General features: G+C 38.3%; 2 protein-coding genes across 3 annotated transcripts in view; one reads left to right on the top strand and one right to left on the bottom strand.

Moving 5' to 3' along the window:
* The window catches only part of LOC127375664 (serine/threonine-protein kinase N2-like), a 23,037-nt gene extending 4,556 nt beyond the window's left edge, over positions 1-18,481 (top strand). The window contains exons 4-21 of the mRNA XM_051421762.1: positions 1,710-1,861; positions 3,312-3,525; positions 4,260-4,388; positions 5,586-5,695; positions 7,921-8,064; positions 8,929-9,004; positions 9,166-9,358; positions 10,155-10,290; positions 11,414-11,466; positions 11,561-11,618; positions 11,701-11,792; positions 12,164-12,340; positions 12,619-12,681; positions 12,770-12,846; positions 13,004-13,146; positions 13,322-13,429; positions 13,982-14,062; positions 14,316-18,481. Coding sequence (XP_051277722.1) covers positions 1,710-1,861; positions 3,312-3,525; positions 4,260-4,388; positions 5,586-5,695; positions 7,921-8,064; positions 8,929-9,004; positions 9,166-9,358; positions 10,155-10,290; positions 11,414-11,466; positions 11,561-11,618; positions 11,701-11,792; positions 12,164-12,340; positions 12,619-12,681; positions 12,770-12,846; positions 13,004-13,146; positions 13,322-13,429; positions 13,982-14,062; positions 14,316-14,519 — 2,210 coding nt within the window. The 3' untranslated portion in view covers positions 14,520-18,481. The remainder of the gene's footprint in view (positions 1-1,709; positions 1,862-3,311; positions 3,526-4,259; positions 4,389-5,585; positions 5,696-7,920; positions 8,065-8,928; positions 9,005-9,165; positions 9,359-10,154; positions 10,291-11,413; positions 11,467-11,560; positions 11,619-11,700; positions 11,793-12,163; positions 12,341-12,618; positions 12,682-12,769; positions 12,847-13,003; positions 13,147-13,321; positions 13,430-13,981; positions 14,063-14,315) is intronic.
* On the bottom strand, positions 18,425-23,415 carry LOC127375668 (palmitoyltransferase ZDHHC12-B). Of its 2 annotated transcripts, none has more exons than XM_051421767.1 (5): positions 23,040-23,415; positions 21,932-22,065; positions 21,570-21,659; positions 20,893-21,062; positions 18,425-20,099 (listed from the first exon to the last, which is right to left on the bottom strand). In XM_051421767.1, the coding sequence occupies exons 1-5, from the start codon at positions 23,134-23,136 to the stop codon at positions 19,784-19,786; spliced, it is 807 nt and encodes a 268-aa protein (XP_051277727.1). In that variant the 5' UTR covers positions 23,137-23,415; the 3' UTR covers positions 18,425-19,783. The 2 variants fall into 2 exon arrangements, with proteins under 2 accessions (XP_051277727.1, XP_051277728.1); XM_051421768.1 differs by having other exon boundaries at positions 20,893-21,059; positions 23,040-23,413.

Below are 23,415 nucleotides of genomic sequence, written 5' to 3'. Positions count from 1 at the left end.
TAGCAACAACATCAACAAATCTGTGACACAATTTATGGTTGTTTGTATCAGTCAGACTTTCTAAATGTTTTCATTAAATGTGAAAATATAATAGATAACATCATCTTAGAATAATGCAACTGTAATGCCATTTTTGGCTTGAAAACCTTGAAGGCCTTTTAACCTTAAAAGCGCAAATCTATAATTGAACCATTACAAATGTGACAGGGGTTTAGGTTGAGAAGTACTGAATGCTTTGTGAAATAGTTCCTGTTAACACACACTTTTATATTGATGTTTCTCAGGCACTTTTGCAATCATGGCCACTCTTTGTCTTGTTTCTTTAATGCTGTTCTTAATCCAGTTGTGTGGGTCAAACTGTTAAATTTCTATGAATCATTCAGTTCAATTAAAGGCAGTAATGTATACCAGAACCTCCCTTTCATTGAAGACGTTTGGGTTGACATGCTGTAACAATCTAGATGATTTTATTTGTTTGTTTGTATTACTTTATTAATCCCACAACGGGGAAATTCCCTTGTCACAGCAGCAATTACATGAAATAAATAAATACAGATATAAGAAAAACAAACATTTGTTTGTAAAACAAAAAAATGTTTCAAAAGCAATTCCTGTGGAAAACAGTGCAGTCTTTTGGTATAAAAAAGGTAAAGTTCAGAGAGTAACAGTAGAAAATACTGTCTGTTCAAAACCTCAGTTCAGAAATATCTGGTGCTGGTATCAAAAACCCATATTGGTTGAACCGTGCTTCCTGCCAACTGTCGTGTTTTTTGTGGGTGTTATTTGTATAATCCAGAAAGTGAAACCACTCTGACAGCATTAATAGGGAGAGTAAATGTGACTTTTAATTCTAAAGTGGAGATGTGGGCCATTTGAAAAATCTAAAACTAACACTTACAAAATGATCTGGCTTGGAAGTAAAAGAGCATGAAATACGAGACAAGTAACTCTGTACCTTGTTTCCTCGGCTCATATTTCCTTTCCCTGACCCCTGACCTCCTTTCCTCTCGTTGATTCTATCGTAATGTTGTGATCTGCCAGGAATTGAAGTCCTCTCTACTATTGTAGGCAGTTTATTTTACTGTCTGTCCAAGAGTCAGCTAATTGTGACAAAGCAAATGTTAATGCATTAGGACATGTTATACATGCACACACTGCTTTGTTCACAATTTTCTGTATGTTAGAAAAATATTAAATTAGAGATTAAATAACTGCTGTATTTGCCCATGTTGAGAAGCAGTAGTAAGTTTTTGGAGAATCATTCAAGCTGTTCAGAAAAGTAATGATGAATGGATCAAAATTTTAAGTCAGTGTTACCAAAGCCCCAAGCAGCGAGAGAAAAAAAGGATTATTTCAATTTAAAGTGCCACATTTTATCTTACTGCTTTTTTTCTCCAGTTCCTGTCTCCTTATATTAACTTAGCAACAGGTGAAGGATTTCTCTCCCAGTCCCTTTTTATCCTGCCTTTTTAGAGCTTTCATACATTTCAGTTAAGTGTCAGCTAAATTCTAGGAACATAAAAAATTTGATGTTAAGACCTTTGCCTGCAGCACAGTGACATTTTAGAGAAAAAGGCTCACTTCAGTTTTATAAATATTGATTGCGGGAATGAAAAGAGTTTCAGTGAGGATCTTTGAGGATGTATTGCTCGTTTGAAATGAATTCCTTCATACTGAAATACTCTCTCTCTCCGTCCTCTTCCTCTCAGAGACCTCTCCAGTCGCTGTCAGTCCTGTGGATGCTCGTTTAGCTGAGTTGCAGCACTACATGCAGAGAGAGACAGATGCATTGGTGCTGGCCAAAGATGTGGTAAAGCAGCTGGAGGGAATCTCATCGCTGGACCAGAAGGCTCTGGCTGAGGTAGGACTCTCAATAAAGTTAAAATAGCTTGAGTTCAGGGCAGCCAGGATGCGTATATGCACATTTTAAACATGGGGGAAGTAGGTTCAGGCTGGCACCTGTGTGCTCAGATGTGTAAAATTATGGTTAATTATTGGTACCCGGTTTTGGAAAAAATGGATATACTATATATAAACAATGGATAGTGGCATTCAAAAGCACATTTCGTGTATCAAGTGTGCTGCATTGTAGGATAACTTCTAGCTACAGAGAAAAATATCTACTTTGAACACATTGAGAACATTTGGGTTCCCCTGATAATCATTTTCTTGGCTGGCTAATTTTCTTGTCAAAAACATAGATGTTTGTTGAGCCGCCCTGTTAGTTCATCTGGAGCTGGCTGGGTCCTTGCTACCGCAGGCATGGGTTCAGGTCTGGCGTATGGCCCTTTGCTGCATGTCCCCCCTCTCTCTCCCCCTTTCCTGTCCATCTGTCAAGCTGTTCTGTCTAGTAAAGGGAAAAAAGCCCCCAAAATTAAAAAAATAAATAAACATAGAGGTTTCCTAAGAATTGAACTATTGTCAGAGAAGGAAAGCCTCTCAAACAGCCTTTAGATCATTACAACCCTCCAATGAAACCAGATTGATGGTCAGCAGCTAAAATAGGGGCACCCATCTTATGCAGTGGCAGACAAAATCTGGGCTACATAGTGAATGCATTTATAAAGAACGTTTAAGGACCTACAAGCCCCCTACATATCATGTAAACTTATCGCTGTACTAGTGCTGGTAATGGTGAGCATTTTCCAGTGTATCCTGGATAATTTTCTCTTGGTTTCCCTTCATTTCCGTAGAATATACAAATCATTTTGCAGCACTCTTGAGACTTGTTTCAGTTGTGCAATCAAGTCTACATTATTTTTTAAGCATTGTTTTTGTTTGGTAATGTAGTTTAAGTTTAAACTGATTTGAAAAGTCCCCCCTCCTGGTTACCTCACATCAGTATTATTCTGTAACTTTGAAATTCCCTGTGATAGGTTAAACGACTCAAGCAGGTTTCCTTTGCCATATTATTTTTACGTCACATAGAAATGAATGGAAACCTTCTAAATAAAGTGTTCATGATTTGTATTGAATGGCTTAATACATCCCACATCACAGGTACAGTATGGTCCTTTAAGGGTTGATTGAAAACATAGAATATGCAATGAAAATAAAGTTTCATGTTGGGTTTCCGATTCTTAGTTTAGTTTTGGTTAGAGCAGCACCTTCGCCGTGCCAAAGGACACTGATTAGCTAAAATCTGATCACTAATAAAAGCACAAAATAAAAGAAAAACCTAGTTAAATCCTGTAAGTCTGAAAACATGTTTATTTTTCAAAGTGGAGCAACACTAACTGTAGCCCAAAATACCAAGAGCACTATGTTCAAAAAGACCAAACATAACAACACATTGTTTATCTTCCCATCAGGCTCAGTCCCGGGTGCAGGAGTCCTCCCAGAAGCTGGATCTTCTGCGAATGTCCCTGGAGAAATTCCCAAAGGAAAACAACCAGGAGCCTTTACAGCAGCCTGCAGGTGGGGTCGAGCCCTCAGAGGGAACTGTGTCTCCCCAGAACTCCAGACCGGGTTGTTCCCTGTCCACCTCCCCGTCCATCTTCTCTATCAGACCTGCCTCCTTGACTGGTACTTATCACTGCAAATTAATTCAAGCATTTTCAGCCTGACTTGTAGATTGTGGATTCTGGACAGCGCCAGTTTACATTGAAAATGCTGACTCAAATGTGCAGCCATTCTTAGTAGTATAATGGGCACCAAATGTTTGAACATGGTTTACCATATGCTGAACTCTGGCAGTAGATAATCAGGACATGTAATCTGTTGGTTTTGGACGGTTCAGTTGTAAGCCAGACTCTCCCTGCACAAGGCAAAAAATGCCCAAAAAAAAGCCTTTTGATGATGTAATGAGGAGACAAATCCTGGAGTTGCTCTTTTGGCATTGAATAATGAGAGCGAGTCTCAGAGTGGTGAAAACACTCTGGGTGATTTCTGCTCCACAGCTGTTAGCACTACAGTGGAATGAAGAAAATCAGGATGTGAATGCTCAGTGTGCAGCTCCAGACAGCACTGATTAAAGGCTTTAGTCTGAGAGATTTATTCATGCTGACAAATGAATGGTTTTATTTTGAAATGCTGCGTTCACTTTAGTCAAGTGTCTTGAACTGAGATTCATTAGCATTACCCATTGGAGGGTTGAAGTGTTTAGTAAGTATATTAAGTAACAGTTGTTCAAATCACTTCCAACTAGTGTGTGGTTACTTTTAAACTAAGCAGCACTCATTTGATTTAGTACATGCTCTTGTTGAGAGTTGAATATTCCGTATTATTTAGGTCTAAATGAAAGTTTATTGTTTTTTCAGGCAAACTTGAAGTCAGGCTTCTTGGATGTGAGGATTTACTAAAACCTCTGACAAACCCAGAGCAGGAAAACCGTCTGAGTCCCATTGAGGATAGTTCACCCGCTGCTGACAGGACAGATGGACCCTCTGGTAAGCGAACATTTTGCATTTGAAAGCATTTAGTTTTAGTTTTTTCCATTTGACTGTTTTTGCCAAACGTTTAGCTTGTTTCTCAGCTCTTTCTCCGAGTGAAGATATAGTTGGATGAAATGTGATTGATCATTCAATTATAATTGAATTCTTGCAGCAACAAAGAGTAACAATACAAATAATAATATAATAACAGTTTAAATAAAGAACACTAAAATGCGAGTTGTAGGGTCACAATATATAAACAGTTATTTTGTTTACATGGATTTACAGTTGTTCACAAAATTGAAAGGTGCTTCTTTTAAAGTATGAACTACTTGTATAAAGGTTAATCTAATTTTATTATCGGTGTGCTTATTGTATTTTATTAAATTATATCCTTTACCAAGGATGTTGGATGGATGTCATCTCAAAAAGTCATTCACTAAATGGCATGGCATTTACTTGCTATTTCCAGAACAGAGAAGACAAATGATAAACAGGTATAAACTGATTGTAAGTTTGCAGCTTTGAAAGTAAGAGAATGACTCATTCACTGTTGAGTTTTCCTGTATGGCTCAGTGGGAATAACATGCCATTAAACGGATTGAAGGTACAGCTTTGATTCAGGCTGAGGTGACCCACACTACTTTTATATTTAGCTGGTGCTCTTAGTTGTAACATGTTAGCAGCTTCATTTGGTAACAGGTCAGAGTTCAGAGTCTGTCAACTTGTTGGGAAGGGTTTCTGGTCTAAAGTGGCCATTATCTGTCCACTCTGCCACAAGCTATTATTATTATTATTATTATTATTATTATTATTATTATTATTAATAATAATAATACTTAGCGATATTGATACACTTAAGATGTTTTATGTTTTTGTATTGGTGCTTTAATATTTTGTCTGATGTTGTCAGTTTTATACTCAATTTAGTCTTGAAAGACATTTAGTTTTAACTATATATTTTTATAGTTTAAAAATGTACTGACAAAAAAACACTAAAGAAAATAGCACTACAGTGCACATATTGTGGAAACTAACAAGTGATGATCAGAACTCAACTGGTGTAATGTTAGTTGTAATAATCAGACTATTGCCGTAATCCGGTTATAAACACTTCATTTAAACACACTGACTAAGTGAGAAGGGAAACACTGGATTGGACAGATCCTGACAGTTGTTGGTTTTAGTGACACATTATTTTCTGTCCCTCAGTGGAGATCAGCGCGGTGCTCAGACTGGACACCAGAGTGGTCGGCCAAACACGCTGGGCAGCCGTTAACAGGCTGAGCTGGGATCAGATGTTCTGCATCCAGCTGGAGCGGGTGAGTCCAGTCAGTCGGTTAGTGAGTATGTTTACGCTAGTAGAACACCAATATACCCTTACCTTGCTTTTGATCCTACTGAGCGTTTGACATTCATTACATTGACATTATTCACCTCCCGTTGTACATGCTTCAAATATGATCCAGGATTTTGGGCATCTGTTTCAGTGCGGGACTTTGACACCTTAAACACCCATCGGTCATGTGAATGGACTCAGCAGTTGAGATTGAACCCAGTTTGGTTTGTGGCCATAATGAAAAATAAAAAGCAACAATTAGATCTTCCTTATATTATTTATCACAGTATCTTCTGAGTGTGGAAGTTCACTCCTGAAGGAACAGTACACTGTGTGTGACAAGATAATGTAAGCTTAAAAGTACACATACTAGATTTTTGAAACCTTTGCACTTCATCTCACAGTCTTCTTCAGCAAACAGAATGACTCTTGAGTCAGCTTCATTGGACTTTTTGAGTTTAGATGACTTTGTTAATCATTATATCTTTAGTTTTATTGACAAACTTTGAGGAGTGAGTGGACAATGCTTCCACAAACATAGCAGGCAATAATCAGAGACTTGGATCAGGGGTTAAGATGACACAGTATCCTGGTTGCTGTTGTAATACTCCAGCTTGCATATTTAGGTTTCTCAAAATCAGGATAAAAGCTTATCCAGTGGCTTGTATCACAAACTCTCTGTGAATTTCCTGGGGATCCTGGATAGCTGGTATGAAAAAAGAAACTTCTTATGAACACTTGCAGGTGAGTGGAGTAGTTAACCTGACATGAGATTAATCTAATTTCTCCAAAATTCTAATAACATCTGGGACATTATTTGAAAAGTGAATATTTTTATCTTATTTGCTGATTGACACCAATAAACAACAAATGCAAAAAAAAAAATTGCAGTCTGTATTTTCCTGTAAATTGTGGTCGCAAGTTGGTTATGTAGAAACTTAAACAATAGCTTCACCACAGATTTCCCATCATTTAAACTCCCTTTATATTACTGAAAGCAAGCTTACAGTAATTGTGAGTCATTTTTCATGTTAATTCTGATCCACAACACCCGCGTTTGAGCAGTCTTTCCTGTGTATTTACTTGCCTTTCAATCCTGTTTGACTAGAAATAAGTTGAATTACAGTAAGTTGAAGACAATATGTTCTCCTTGGATGATGAATGTACAGGACTTCTCCACTAGGTTTCAAAGGCAAATATTGTTTTGTTTTTTTACTTTACATCATGTACTTAACAGTTATATTTAGTTTTTTTGCAGGTTATTTTATTTATTTAGTTAATTGGTAACTCACTTGGACAGTATTTTAACTTGTACAGGAGGATCTGAACAATGTGGTGTTGCTAGTTTTACTTACATAAAACTGTTCTGCTGTTCATACACCTACTCTCTGCCCAGTTATTCATAGCAGTGATACTGCAATGGTTTATTATTGTTGTAATTCTGTGTGTGACCAGCAGGTGTCTCCCTATGACCTTCAGATTTCTATTCATCACACAATCTCAATCATATATTACACAGGAAGGTATCAACTAAATTAATGTTTAGTCTTATAATACAAGTTCTTCTAAGGTTTTTTTTGTTTGTTTCAAGATTTGAGACAGAAGTAAGTGCTAGCATGGGGTTTCATTCAATTAAAACTCAATTCAGACTTTAAAATCAGAGAAATAAATCAGGTGATCCATTTCAGATCCTACTTTATCATTTGTTTGTTTGTTTTTCATGCTTGATTTTAAATTTGGGAGCCTACAGAACAATCCTGAAGTTTTGTAAATCAGTAGATATAATGAGCATATCACTATCAAAAAGACAAAAAATTTACTGAACTCCAGCTGAAATCATCACAATTAAATTGATCTTTTACGGGCGCCCGGTTAGCTCAGTCGGTAGAGCTGGCAACCCATGTACGGAGTTGCTGCAGCGGCCCGGGTATGAATCCGACCTGTGGCCCTTTGCTGCGTGTCATCCCCTCTCTCTCTCTGCCCCCTTTCCTGTCTATCTTCAGCTATCTCTAGCCAATAAAGACAATAAAAGGCCAAAAAAAACCAAACTAAAATAAATTGATCTTTTACACACAAGTTTATCATCCACAGCATGAATTAAAGTCAGACCTTCAGTCAAATTCTGTTTTGGCTAATTATACATTTGTCAGCTATTGCTTGTGTTAGTTGATTGTGTGCTTGTTCTGTCTTCTGTCAAATTGCTGACAGTCTCGAGAGCTGGAGGTCAGTGTCTTTTGGCGGGACCGGAGGGTGATGTGTGCAGTCAGGTTCCTGCGACTAGAGGAGATGATGGACAATCAAAACCATAACCAGGAGTTTAGTCTGGAGCCACAGGGCATACTCTACGCCAAGGTACACACGTTACCTGCCTGGTGCATGGTAGGAAAGATCCTGTAATGTTTAGTCAAGCTTCTGTGTTAATCCTTCTTCTGGGGAGGAATAACTCTGTTAATGAACTGACGAAATTAACCTAATAAAGCAATTCTCAAAGTATGGAAAATGTATTTGATAAGTTCAAGGTATTAAATGTCTGGAGATGGAATTATTCAAATTGCATAGAAAAGACTGAAAAACTGCTGGTTTGTTGTCATATTGACCAGCAGCTATCATGATAAATATAGCAGCTATCGGCTAAATTGAACAAAAAAAACATTTTCTTTCCTACTTTATTTATTTATTTTTCTTTAATGTCTTGCTCATTGCCACCCTTAAAGGTCCAGTGTGTACGATTTAGTGGCATCTAGCAACAGAGTTGCAGATTGCAACCAGCTGAATACAGCTCAGCTTTCCAAGTGTTTAGAAGAAACTATGGTGGCCACAAAACACGCAAAAGGTATCTAAAGCCAGTGTTTGCTCTGTCCGTTCTGGGCTACTGTAGAAACATGGCAGTTCAATATTGCACACGCCATACAAGAGGACCCACTCCCTCTGTAGATATCAACTTCTCATTCTATGGTAACTGTTCTTATTTTCAGGTGACTATACACTAATGAAAACATACCTATGAATGTTTTATTCCATTTCTACCAATAGATCCTCCTTAATGTTACACACTGGACCTTTAAATGTTCTTAATGTGTACATTTAATTTCCTTTTAATATGTTGTATGTTTATATAGGAATGGAATCACATTTGTTATTTACAAATTGTAAATAAAAAATGTTCAGAAACTCTTAATCTAGCCACAAATAATTCTGCTGTTCTTGACTTTACAGCTTCGATTCATTGACACTGTTGTTGAGCGGCAGCCGAAACTGAGACGTCAGCGATGTATCTTCACTAAAGAGAGAGGTCAGACAAACAGGCTGTATACGGATACAGATTTCATTTGTTGTTTCTGTTTCTGCAGTGTAACTTGGTGCTATGAACCATGTCAGTAGTTAAATTCCTCACTTTCTTCAATATTTTTGTGAGTTGATATTTTTAATATATACGTTTCTTTTCTTCCTCAGGGAAGAACTTCCTTAGAGCAGCCCAGATGAACATGAATTTTGCCACATGGGGTCATCTGATGATGAACATCCTCCCTCGCTACAGCTCCTTCACCACATTCAGCTCGTCCCTCTCTACGAGCCCTGACCTAGTGGCCAACAACACGTCACGTCCAGCTGAGAAAGAGCCTCAAACCACCACTCCACTGCCAAGGTCAGAAATAATCTAAGCATCATATATGATGTTTTTCAATCGATCTTACTGCACCATTAATGTTTGCTGCTGTAGATGTTTAAGGTTGAGCTAATTTGAACTACCTTATATACTTTCGGGTAGTTTAATTTACAGCAATGGATCATTTTGTAGAAGATCATCATGTGTTTGTGGAGTCAATGTCCTGTGAGAACCACGTGTCTCTAAATTGTTGTTTTCATGAGCTCAGAAAAAAGCCATGTTTTCATCTTTGTGACAATGCATTACTCCAAGAGGGTTTTGAATAGTTTATTTAGCTTAAGAAGTAGGAGAGTTTTCTAAACCTATAAAGGAACACTTTATCTTGCAGTTCGTCAGAAACATTCACATTAAAAGCCACGTTTGGAGATCCGTGGTTTTCACTCGACAGGAAGAGTATAAAAAAATTGTAATCTGAGAAGTTACTCGTAACTAAAGCTGTCAGACAAATGTAGTGGAGTAAGAAGTACAATATTTGGCTCTGAGATGTATAGTGGGAATACGCAAGTACCTCAAATTTGTACTTAAATACAGTAAATGAACTTAGTTATGTTCCATCACTGGTAGAGTGTAAACCTCCTCTTTATTGTTCGGCTTTTGGGTTTTATTTTTGACTGAGCCTTACTGTTTAGCAGGTTAACACCCAAGATGTCAGACCTTCAGACCAACACTTTAGTACCATGGGTCAACACAGTTTTTAGTTTGTTGGAATCAAGTTAAGGGTCCATGACAGTTCAGACAATTGCCATTTTTTTGTGTTATCTTTGTACATCTACAGCGAAGCTCCTGTAATCAGACTCAGCATAACTAAAGATCAGCCCTCCCCGACCAGCCTCGATCAGGGAGACAACACCTCCACTGTCATCACTACAGCACATAAAACCTCATCTGTGCCTGCACTGCAAGAAAAAGTGGTAAATGATTATTGATAAACCTGAAACAGGACAACATTATAAGCAATATAATAACAGGAGTCTGAACACTAACAGCTCTGTGATGCTGTACTTAAGCACAGTGATGCTTTGAGCTAAATGCTAATGTCTCTGCTAGCATAGCTTAAAACTTAAATGTTTCTTGAAGTTTTCTTTATTTATTTGGCTTATCTCTAATTTTAAAACCAAATGCTTGTGTGTCCTCAAAGGTTATATATAGGAAATATACTTGCCACTAGATGTCACAGTAGACCACCAGCATCTCAGGCCAAAACAATGAAATACAAGAAATAAAATGTTAGTCTTTCCACAGTCTTTCCAACAAACACCAACACTGGTTTGGTACAAATAAACTCTTCATTCACAGTCAGATGAGAAAATGCTATGGCTGCCATGTTACAGGCTCAGATTGTTATTCTAAGTATCTGACAACATCATAAAAAGGATCCCTACAGAGCTAAACTTTTGTCTAACCAGAAACAGACGTAATATCTCTGTCGCTTGTGACAAGACTTCATAGACAAAAACTATAATTTTACCTTTGCACGAACATGCGTGTGAGGCCGGCTTTGTAAATAAAGCACAGAGAGACTGTGATAGCAAGACAGGCAAGGAGGTGCGATGTCATTGTCAATTATTTTTACATAGAAAATTTGATTCTTTATTAATGTTTTAAATCCCATATATAACCTTTAAGAATTTCATGTTTGATAGTTTATGATACTCATGTTTGATGTTATTTTATGTCTATAATGAAAATTATTGTACTTATGGTGTTTTATCAATTTCTTTTTTAATGACGTTGAAAATGCTATTTACACACTACATAGAGCTTTTTATCATCCACCAGATTATATTGCTATAATATCATATTGCTGGAACTCCATTTATATGGTGGATTCAGATTCAGGAACTAAACAATTGTTTCATTTTAAGAAACTTCTTGAAAACTCCATTCGAGTGATGCTGTCTTTGACAATGGCAGTAATAAATGCAGTGAGCAGGTAGAAAAGAAGACAACAGACCTATTGATGTTGGGATGGGTTTTGTGAATCATAGTTGGAACTGAATGATAAAATGTCCCAAACTTTGTCTCTATTTGCAGTCATCCATAAACAACACAGAAGGAAGTGAAGATCAGCCAGTATCTGCACTAAAGTACATACACATACACTTCTTAAATACTGGAAAAAGTAAAAAGTTAAGAATGGAGCGTGGCTTTTATTTTCTATTTTTGTCTTTTTTTCACAAGGATGCAGATGGATGATTACAAATATATTTCAGTTTTGGGCAGAGGACACTTTGGGAAGGTAACAGTTTAAAAGTTTGTCATGCTTGATCAAAACGTTCTCTTGTGTTTGTCCTCAGTATGTTGTGAATGTTTCTGCTCAGGTCTTGCTGGCAGAGTTTAAGAAGACAGGAAAATTGTACGCCATCAAAGCCTTGAAGAAAAAAGACATTGTGACTCGTGATGAAGTGGACAGGTGTGTGTGAAATGACTGAAGACTTTTAAAAAATTAGCGTTTAGAGATTTAAATTACATAAAACTAGACCTACAAACAGGTATGCAGGCCAGGCGTCAACAGGAGGGGTACGTAGAAGACAAGTCTATCTGTAATTTGGGAAAATGGACCCTTTTAACTTTAATAGTAACCAACGTTGGCAGTTTTCTCAATAAGGTTAGAGTGCTTCAAATTAAAGAGAATTAAACAAACGCCTACCTTGACAGAGGGTTTGTTTTATTGACTGTGATGTTTTATTAAGTCGAGGTCTAAAGGTGGCAATTTGTTGTACAAGTCTAGGAAATAAATTGAATTCAGAGTAACTCATGTTAATCTGAGGCATTATTCTGCAGCCTTATGAGTGAGAAGAGGATCTTTGAGATGATCAATGCATCTAGACATCCATTCTTGGTGAACCTCCACGGCTGCTTTCAGACCAGCGACCACGTCTGCTTTGTCATGGAATATCTACCAGGTGGCGACCTTATGATCCACATCCACAATAACGTCTTCACAGAGGCCCAGACCAGGTTAGTATGTCCTCCTGTTGTTTAAAGACTCTCCGCTGTTGGCAAACGGTATGTTTGTGTAATGTAATGTATATTTTAGCATTTCACACTGTAAGATCATCACACTCTAAAGAGAGAGCCAGTAGATATAGTGACAGAGATGTTTTCCAATGAAAAATGGCTTGGTAATGTCTTCTGAGAATTTTAATTAATGTATTTAACGGTACATCAAAGAAACCTCCAGTGGTTGTATTTAATATTCTAATCCATAATCTAAAGTCCTTTGTTGTTGTGTGCAGATTTTATTCAGCATGTGTCGTGCTGGGTTTAGAGTTCCTGCATCTGAATAAAATCATCTATCGGTAAGTGATAATGGCCAAAGTGATGTCATGTTACTGTACAGGTACTCTAGCCTTAGGTATAATTACATGCACTGTGTGTTTTACACAGAGATCTGAAGCTGGACAACCTCCTGATGGATGCAGATGGATTTGTGAAAATCACAGACTTTGGACTTTGTAAAGAAGGTAAACTGAATGCACTTTTATAGACTGACTCTTCTAACTCTCCCCACCAAACATACCTGCTGCTTTAGTTACTCATACTTACGATTCTTAATTTAAAATAAACTCAAAACTTTTCTTAAGTCAATCTGTGGTGATTCTTTTGTCACTATTTCTGCAGGGATGGGGCACGGAGATCGGACCTCGACTTTCTGTGGGACTCCTGAGTTTCTGGCTCCTGAGGTCCTAACAGACGACAACTACACCCGAGCAGTGGACTGGTGGGGGATGGGCGTCCTCATCTATGAGATGCTTGTGGGAGAGGTTGTTAACACATATTCAGTTCTCTGTGTGGATAGTTAAAGTTGTGCCATCTCTCCACTAGAATCTGTAACTCGATGTTTTTCACATACAGCGTTTTCTCACAGCTGATTTCAGTCCATATCCAAAGCTCTGAATGAAAGAGTTAAATCACTATCTCTCTCTGCCCTGCTACTAGTCTCCGTTTCCTGGTGAGGATGAGGAGGAGGTGTTTGACAGCATTGTCAATGATGATGTGCAGTATCCAGGATCTCTTCCTCCTGGTGCTGTGTCTATCATCCAGAAGGTAAAAGCCTTTCACAGTCTCACTTGCCATGTTTTTATTATAATTAATTGAGATATTTAGGCCTCGTTTTAAACCACATTTCACATTCATTCAGCATTCAACATAATTGGTATGTTTCTAAACCTAAGGATCTTGAATATAAAGTAAGGTCAAACATTGAGACTAATCCAGGTAAAAAGGCTGTCACAACCAGAAAGATGTTTAATATTATAATATATATCTTAATGTACTACATACATTAAGAGCCAAATGGGTCTGCGATAAGGTAGTTACTTATTAATTTTAAGTATAATAAAACAAATTCTTGATGATTATAATCATTACAATAGAGAAACCAGGGCATATGTCTGGTAATGGAGTTTCTGTGGCACCTTTCAGTATTCAGTCAGAGCAGATTGTTGTAAACTTAGAATGAATATGGATAAATTTGGATGGATAAACTACAAACTCTCTGGTAAAGTCTGCAAATATCAGTAAGAAGTACTGTCAGGTAGAACACAGACAGTTCTCTGATAAAAAAAACATTAACAAAGCTTCATCATCTGTGTACAGCTGTTGAAGAAGAATCCTCTGAAAAGGCTCGGAGCTGGAGAGAGAGACGCAAACGAGGTCAAAGGAGATAAATTCTTTGAGGTAAATACTCTCTAAATAAATAAACAGCTACTTCCCCACATAAAGCTCTGCCAAGACACATCAAAGCTGTGATAAACAATTGGGGTCACTCCACTAAGCTATTGATTATTTTCATGCTTTACCTATGACCACAATGTATGGACATGTTATATGTTTGTTCAAAATTACAAAAGTGTGGACAGCAGTCGTTACTGATTCAGTATTAAATGATAACTTCATTGTTCCCCATTGTTGTTGAAAACTTGCCTTTCAGACCATCGACTGGGAAGCTTTGCTGGCCAAGAAAGTAAAACCGCCATTCCTGCCGTCAATCAAAGAGTCAATGGATGTCAGCAACTTTGACAGCGAGTTCACTCGACTCCAGCCCGTCCTGTCGCCTCCCTCCAAGCCCTTCAGCCTCTCTGCCGAGCAGCAGGAAGCCTTCGCAGACTTCGACTTCTGCGCCTTGCATGGATGAAAGATGAGCTGAAAAGACCAGGGTGGGAAATTACCACACATACGTTTGTTTTTTTACTCGGTAGTTTGTCCACTTCAGAGGCTACCATGGCAGGTAACCAATCATCATCATTTACGTACAGTCAACCCCCTCATTGGCAAGTAAAATAATTCAAGAAACCAGCTACTTTATTAATACTCCTTTAAATTAAAACAGTAAAGGAACAATAAGTAATTGTTGAGTCTTGTTTAGCTACAGGTGAACAGTAGGACTTGTAAGAACATTAACAGGACTTTTTAAAACTTTTAGTCTAGTTGCCTTACTCAAAAGGCATAACATTATTCAGTAATTTTCATAATCAATTGAAGTCCTTTATCAAGTACAGATGCTTAACATCTGCTGATGAGAGGATTTGCTTCCTTTAGCTGTTTTGTATAATTTACATGAATCATTTTTACAACTTGGTCAGCCAATAAGCACTTTTTTACGATCTCACTTTGGACGGTGGTATCTTGTAATGGCCATTGGTCGTCATAACTTTTTCACATTTTGTAGACTAAATCGATTAATTCAAAAATAAAGGAAAAGTAAAACATTTTGGGAAACGAGAGGAGAGAAAGATATCTGTACGTAAATATGAAACCACCCTGAGTAACTGGTTAGCTTAGCTCAGTGGAAACGGGCAAACACCTAACCTGGCTCTGTCCAAAGGTAATAGTCCCTTGGCCCTGATAGTTGTGTCCCTGTTTCCTGTTATTTCCTACAAACATGAGAGTGGTATCGATCTTTTCATCTAACTCTCAACAAGAATGAAAATAAGCATATTGATTTGTGAGTTGGAGCCCTAGTTTGTTCAGAAACCGATTACAGGCTAGAAAGGGGAGTTCTGAAATCCAGAAATCTGACCTCCTGGCCCAGGAATCATTTAGCTATTTGTATTGAGGAACAACCCTTCAAGCTTCCATATTCTCCTCTAGTGCAGTAAAAATCTCACTTGATTAGCCCTTAAAGAAAGTTTCCCACCCTGGTCTTGATAGTACTACCAAATGAACGAACACCTTGGATATTTTCTGCAGCTCAGTCATTCTTAAACAGGACATTACACATGATCCCATGGCTGATTTTGCGGACTGTTCTCACTGTCATCCAATCGACGATTAAATAACAGCATCAGGCAGCATCTTTTTTGTTTTTAACAGAGCAAAGAAAGTGATTGTAGCCCTTTATATTCTCTGTGGAGAGTCGAGCGTTGTTCAGACTGTTAAGCAGTAATACAACTCTACCCTCACCTGCTCCTGCTGTTAAGAGTTTATTTATGAGTTTTGGTCAGGTGAAATTTGTACAAACAGGTGAAACAACTTTGATAGAGGATGCTTGAAGAGTTTATAACATTATCACCACTGCATTCCATATCTTTATTCCTCTTTACAGTTTATTTTCAATGCTCCAATATTGGAATTTGCTATGTACCAGTCGGTGCAGTACATTTCGTAAAGCTTTGATAATGTTTGATTTGAGGTTAAAGTTTGTTTTTTCTCTGGCTTTCAGTCAGTATTGGTCAGCTCCTATATGTGACCATTGACCATCGCTAATCCAGTGTTTCTCCTTTTCACAGCATGATTTCGGTCACTTTTCCTCTTGCTAGATTACATAATTCTGAAAACTTTGGATCTGATACACCATTAGTTCAGACAGCGACTGCCTGGACTCTGTATGCCTGTAAGCTGCCTTATGTTGCCTCAAAAATGCATAAAAACGATGATTGTCATACCTCTCTGAAAGTTAACACATAATGCTGACTCAGTTCCTCTTGTGTAGTGTTGGCTGTCTCAGTTGCTGGTGCATCACTCACAAACAGAGCATAATTATGTATGTATATATGTGGTATGAGGAAAGGTTTCACAAATCACATTGACATAATATGACATAGGAAAACTACTGTGGCACAAAGAGGAACATAGAATTGCCACAGTCAAGAACACTGACTGAAAGTCACTTGACAGAAATTTTCCTAAACAACAAAGGGTTCAAATCAATAACCTAAAGAAATGGCCATAGACATACACTAAACTCAAAAACCAAATAGTTATTTACAGTATTAGCTTCACCAAATTTGGATTTGCTGCAGAGCTATTGTATTGAGTGTACATATATCAGTGTCAGCATATCAACAGTCAATAAGAAAAATGCCAAGTTCTGGTCACATTTCTTTAAATGACAAATGAATGACCTGTTCATCTAAAAGAACAATTTACAATTTCAGCTTCGTTGACCAACTGATTGACCTAGCTAAACTAGCTTGGCCAAGCTGGCTCCTTTAGTAAAGTCATAATGTATAATCAGTGAAATGATTGCTACTTCACAGTCATAAACAGTACATGAATCAACTATGAATTGACTGAAGTCTGTTAAAAGTTTAAACATTATTGCCATTTTTAATAAACTCATAAATCATTCATTCTTCCAGATAGTGGTGTCACCAATAAGCAGTCGTAGCCTTCAAGCATCCTGTGTGTTGGAGACAGAAACAGCTTGCTTTGTGGCCTTTGCTTATTATATTTATTTTGAATATTTATCCCTCAGAGGTACAGTACGTGCTGCCGTTTCTATGCATCACTGTGACAGGCTTTGCCCACTGCCTTGACCAAACAAACGAAACAAGCTAACCCAATTTCTGGTTATAAGCCTTTTTTAAAAGATGTTAAATCCAACATGGAAATGTTTCATGTATTTGTCAAGTCATTCTCTTGTAGCAAAGACGTACACATCCACATATCAGTCTCCTCCTGACCAACTGTTTTCTGTTATAATGGTAGAAGTGCATGGCACCGTTGTGAACTTGTGCACTAGAAATCCTGTACAATAATTGCTAGCGGTATAAAAGAAGCCATAGACAATTTAATATAGCCATAATAGTAAGAAAATATATGTATTTTGAATTTAGCAAATCATATTCTGTGATACTGAGCTCTAATGATGTCAGTGCAATAAAAGAAGAGGAAGAAGAGCAGAGAAGGCAGCAGGGACAGAGCTTGAAGATCCATGCCCTGATTTTGTTGAGTCCTAGTATTCCCTTCCTACGTTCAAACTTCCAGCTGAGTTTCAGAAACATCAGCAGTAGGGGAGAGCTGGGGGAACGATTGGGCAATATATCAAAATTAGACAGGGTACTTTAAAGAGTAACTTAACACTAAATCCACTTTTAAGAGCTAGTAAATGATATGTAGAATCATTTAATTGATCTAGCGCCTGTCTTTAGTGTTCATTGCAACAGCACTTATTTTTCCAGAGAAATATTGAGTAAATCTGTCATCTATTTGCATTAACATCATCCTAATGTAAAGTCTATGGGCCCAGTGGAAACACAGGGCCAAGATCTCGTTCCTATAATGCATCCATGGCATGACAGATCTGTGCCTGAGTGCTCTCAAATGTTGCCTAGCAGGAATTTTTCGTAGTCTTTTTGTCCTTTGTTTACTTCCATACTGTATGTAGAGGGAAAATTACATTTCAAATTTACTCCTGTTATCTGTCAGAGCTGTGATGTGGGTGGCTGGGTGCTCTTAATTTGAAAGGATTTTTGAATATGTGAAGGCGAAACTGGGTGTTAAGTTACTCTTTAAACAAATCAGACCACTGTCCTGAAACAGGAAGTTTCTCCTAAAAGGCCAGTATGCCCACTCAAGGCCACGTGTCCCCAAGGAAGATTCTGAACCCTCTACCTGCTTTGGATAAGACCGTCAGCTGAATTAGTCAAATAGGACAACAACAGGACAATGGGCCGGCGTTGATTTAGCTGCTGTAGCACTTTAAGTTCATGCTGCTGATTATTACATGTTACTTATGTGTCAATACTGTATTTATGTATGTACGTGAAGCATCCTCACCAGGAATGTCAGTCTGTACAGATGTACTCTATAACAACATGCATATCATCAGTGTTTTAATGTACTCTTGTTGTCAATAAATACAAACAGAACGAATACAGTAAAAAATGTTTGTAAAATATTTGTCTCTCTTAAGGAAGATCATCTCATAGTTAAATTAACTTTTAACAGTAAAAATAATTACTTACATTAATATACAAGTTACATTCAACCAAAGGCACAAGACATAAAGGCAATTAGTGTTATAACATGGGGTCGCCCCTCTCACGGGGCGACAACAGAAACGTTTACAGAATAAAAAGTGGTGATCAGACCTGAGAAAAAGGTGTTTCAATCAGATGGAGAAGTTTTTGTCTTTCTTTCAACAAAACAGCCAGAAAATAATTCATTATAATTCTGTTCAACAGAGGCCAACACAAACCAAGAGCATGAGACACGTCCAAACACTCACAAAGAAGCTTGGATTATTTAAAAAAAAAAAATTACAGTTGTGCTAGTTGTTCTGTGAGCCATTAGCATTGCTTAGCATGCTAACATACTGACGTATGCTAATGTATGTTAGCAGAATGGTACTAATATTTTATAATTATCATTAAACAAAAGGTACAGCTGAGGCTGATGGGAATTAAGTTTAGTGGGTATTTGGTCATATATGTTATAGACTTTAACCTGATGGTGGCGCTCTATGAAAAATCAGAGGACGACCACAGTGATTACAATTCATCCTGAGGAGAGCATGAATGTTTGAACCAGATGAATTTAAAACCACTTCAGTGAACATCAGGGTGGTGTTCACCAAAGTAGAGCTGTAGCCTAAAGTTGCACTTTTTCAGTCAAATCACTGCACTTATATATATATTTTTTTTGCTGTGTCACTGTGGGCATCACGGCTCGTGTTTTTTCTGAATGCTAATGAAGATGGCTGAACTACTCTTGAACCAAATGCTGGTACCACCTCCTCTACTGCTGTCCAGTGAGTGACTCCTGAGCTGACAGCAGCCTGTTAGGACAAACATGCTCCAAAAACGGGCAAAGACGTAGATCTTACGTAGGGGGAGTTGAGACCCACCTGTCACTCAAAGCGGCCATGCCCTTATTTATGATTAACTTTAAGCCTTGATATAATTTAAACAGGTGAGTTATATACAATTCACCCCCCTCCAATTTACCAAATCATTTTTTTGTACCAGGCTGTAAACATGTTTATTTATTATATTATTAGAGATATTTCATTCAGGACCAAAGAGGTGGACCGACATTACCATCTCTAATGCCACGCTGCTAGCATAGTTAAGAGGTTTTTGTAGAAAAATCTGTTTAGTTGTAAATCAAAAAAATCTTGCCCTGAAAGTAGTGTCTGACCCCTGTGCAGACGGTGCAGTGGCGTCTAATTGGCGGTCAGACAGAATTTATGACGTGTTTGTGGTACATTTGCTCCCACATCACCGTCCTGCAGATGCAGAAGAAATCCCACAGGTTGCAGAAGACTCCTCGGTCAAAAGGGTTCTCCTCGTTTCCGCAGTTCTTCAGGTACGAGATCCTATGGCGTGACATGAACTCCCAGGTGGTGCAGTTGATGGAGACCAGGTAGAGGTGGCAGCCCAGCAGCAGCACCACCACCACAGAGAAAACACCTATAACGGCCAGCGCCGCTAACAGGAACCCGTTCACTCTGAACCACACCTCCCATGTGCTGCTGGGTGAGAGGCCAGACCTGAAAGACACACACTAGTGTCAAGAAGAAATACAACATGCAGGGATTTATTTTCAGGGTTGTTCTTTGTCGTGAACAAAGCCTGGAAAGCTGAGTGTCATGCCCAGCTATGTACAGTACCCATCATTCACATCACCACCAATCAAGTGCATTGCAGCCCCTAAACTCTTAATATTAGCAGTTCCCCCCCATTTAACATCAAAGTTTTGGATGTGCTTAACTGTCCAAAAGAAAGACATATTGAAAATGTTATATTAGTATATCTAACTTTGTATCAAGGATATTGCACACTTTGGTCAACTTGTTTTGCTTTTTATACACAAATTTGTATACACAGCTTTAACTGTAGCGGTTACCAAAGAGTTCATTCTTTGCCATTCATGTCTGTTGTACCTAACAGTTGTTCTTTGGCTCTATTCATTGAGGTTTAATCCCACCAGTTAGTTGATGCGTGTAAAGAAAAACCTACAATTTACAACATACTTTATAGCAGTTCATCTCCTTTGACTTAAAGCGTGCAGGATCAATTTCTAAAATGTTTTACTTGAACTTTGGAATTAGCATTTACATATTAAAGCCCCTGTTTACCAAATGTAAACAGAGATTATCTACACTTCAATGACGTGTTACCAAAACTGTTGTGGAGACAAACCTGCAGACTGAGTACGCTGTAACCCAGTGATAATTTTTTAATGGCTCATAATTAGAAAATAAACTGAGGCTGCAAGTACTTGGCCAGATAAGGACATTTATCTTCAAGAGTGCAGATGGTAGCAGCGTTCAGCAGACGTACAGAGCGATGTGAAGAGCCCACAGCAGAGCGAGCAGCTGCACCAGCAGGTAGACGATGAACCAGCGGTGGTTCCTCTCTCCCACACAATTTTCGATCCAGGGACAGTGGTGGTCAAAGCGACGAACGCAGCGTTTACACGTTTGACAGTGCTTCGCTCTCATTGGCTGCTGCTTGAAAGAGAGAGAGAGAGAGAAAGAGAGAGAGAGGTGCATTTTAACTGGGAAAAGTTGAACCACTCTCCAGGTCTTTTCAGAGCATTCATCTCAACAGCAGCGTCAGTGTTAGATCAGAGTGTGTTCAGTACACAGGATGTGTCCAGGCCCTCGACAGTGCTCAGTGCCCAGTGGTGGAAAGTAACTAAATACATTTACCTGGGAACTGTGCTCACACACAATTTTAAAGTATTTGTGCATTACTTGAGTATTCCCATTTTCTACTATTTCTACTGTACATTTCAGAGGGAAATACTGTACTTGCAGAGAATAAATATAAGCTGTGTGTCAAAAACTAGAATTCTCTTCAAAAAAGTTCCTGCCACAAAAATGAATGTACATAACATAAAGCACAGCAAAGAGAGAAAGAAAAAAAACCCTATACAGACATGACTATACAGAGTTGAGAAATCACACGTGTCAATGACGAACACAGATTGTGAGCAGCTGGCAGCAGCTGGTTACCTGCAGCAGGCAGTATCCACAGCGCCGCAGCCGAGGGGTCGAAGACTGAGGAATCATCGACTCCATTTCCTCATTCGAACCCTGAACGCCCTGCGTAATACAGACTGATGTGGGTCACAGGTGTACACACACACACACACAGATATGCACTCAAGGTCACACACACACACACACACACTCACTCTCACTGTGACCTTGACTTTTTATTCTGTGTGAAATCTATTTGAAAAAAACAATACAGCTTTTTGTTAACAGACATTTCAGTACTCTAAGATAATCAAAAGTGATTTTATACACTGGTAGAAAGCTCCAGCATCTGAGGCCTCCGAGGCTCAACAGTAATGACATCTGTGTCTGCTTACCTTGACGCCGTCTGTGAGAACAAAGCCAGGGTCCATTAAAGAAACAGCAAAGTATAACAGCACCGACAGCACGACCAGGAGGAAAAACAGAACCGGCAGCAACAGCTCTCCTCGCTCCTCACACTTCCGCAAATCTGCGCGCATATACACACACACACACACACACACACACACACACACACAAATTACAGACAATAGAGTCTAGTCATGTATGTGTTGTCTCAGGCCCTTAATACTAAAGAAAATTATATTTCTAATATGACTATTGGTGCTTCCATGCAATATTATATCTAACATAAAGCTGGATGATATGGTGTAGATACAGTTAGATAAGTTAAGAACATTGTATTTAACTGTAATATAGACGTTCAGACCAGAATGATACAACATTAAAGCTGCATCATCACAATATTTCAATTATATTTAAGGGGCCCTCCGCCAATTTAAATTCTGTAGTAATTTTTAGCTGTATAATGTCTTCTGTGGCTCTGGAAGTGTAAAAAAATAACCAAATGAAAGAAAATGATGTAGGTGATAGTGTTCTTGGAGCTTGGCGGTACTAGACACTAAAAATCAAGATATATGGTCTAATATATATATATCATCTATAGATATATATATATATCTACAGATATATGGTAAGTTTAGTCTCTTTTGAGTCCCACATCTTTATGGATGTGCAACACTAAATCACTGTGGACTACTCCTTTAATGTTAAATATATCTCCACCTCCATCAGCAAACCTATACACCTGGTGATGGCTTGCTTGTCCCCCTTTTTCCTTTGTTTCAGTTCCTTTATGTACAGATAAACAAGGAACATGGAGCACAGACACTATCCAGTTGAGGTGCTTGTGCAGGAGATATCTATCAAATAGACCTAAAGCAATACTTTCTGGATTTGAGCAACATCAGAAGTGCACCTGCATGCGTCAGGGAGTCCTGGAGCTGGACAGGGAGTCCTGGGACAAGCTCAATACACTACTGTTTACCATTTGATGAAACAAAGTGTCTTTGTTGTCTTAGGGCCCATGTGATCTCGTGTCAGGGTTTTCAGACATTGTGACACTAAACAATTTAAACATGGTCCCAGTTTTACTCAACTTACCGGTGTTGTGCAGGAACAGTATGAGGGTTGTGACCCAGGTGAGCAGGGTGTGTGTGGCCCGAACCAGAAACCCGGTCCGAAACATGTTCTGCACCATTTTAATATGTTTTCATTAGCACCGCTGCTAGCTAACGTAGCTAACTGTTTAGCTTTTCCGACATAGCTTTAGTTGTTATAGTAACGAAAATAAAACAACTACATATAAAATATAATACATTTCAACCTGCTGATAAATAACTGTGGGACTTATGAAGTAATCATGTAGCTAGTTACAGTGATAAATGTGCATTTTATATCTGTTTCTATATCTAGTTATCCTACTGTCGCTGCTTCCTTGTTTTCATACGGGAGGCTGCGTAGGACAAAATATGCCAGC

This window comes from Dicentrarchus labrax, unplaced genomic scaffold, assembly GCF_905237075.1.
Source record: "Dicentrarchus labrax unplaced genomic scaffold, dlabrax2021, whole genome shotgun sequence".
Lineage (NCBI taxonomy): Eukaryota > Metazoa > Chordata > Actinopteri > Moronidae > Dicentrarchus > Dicentrarchus labrax.
This window is presented reverse-complemented; position numbering and strand designations above follow the sequence as displayed.

What these genes read in the sequence shown, in the direction of transcription:
- LOC127375668 (XM_051421767.1), bottom strand. Translation starts at nt 23,136, where the DNA reads ATGGTGCAGAACATGTTTCGGACCGGGTTTCTGGTTCGGGCCACACAC. An exon ending in TTCTCACAGACGGCGTCAAG is followed by an intron (nt 21,660 to 21,931) that starts GTAAGCAGACAC and finishes TGTATTACGCAG; the next exon opens with GGCGTTCAGGGTTCGAATGA. An exon ending in TGGGCTCTTCACATCGCTCT is followed by an intron (nt 20,100 to 20,892) that starts GTACGTCTGCTG and finishes TGTGTCTTTCAG; the next exon opens with GTCTGGCCTCTCACCCAGCA.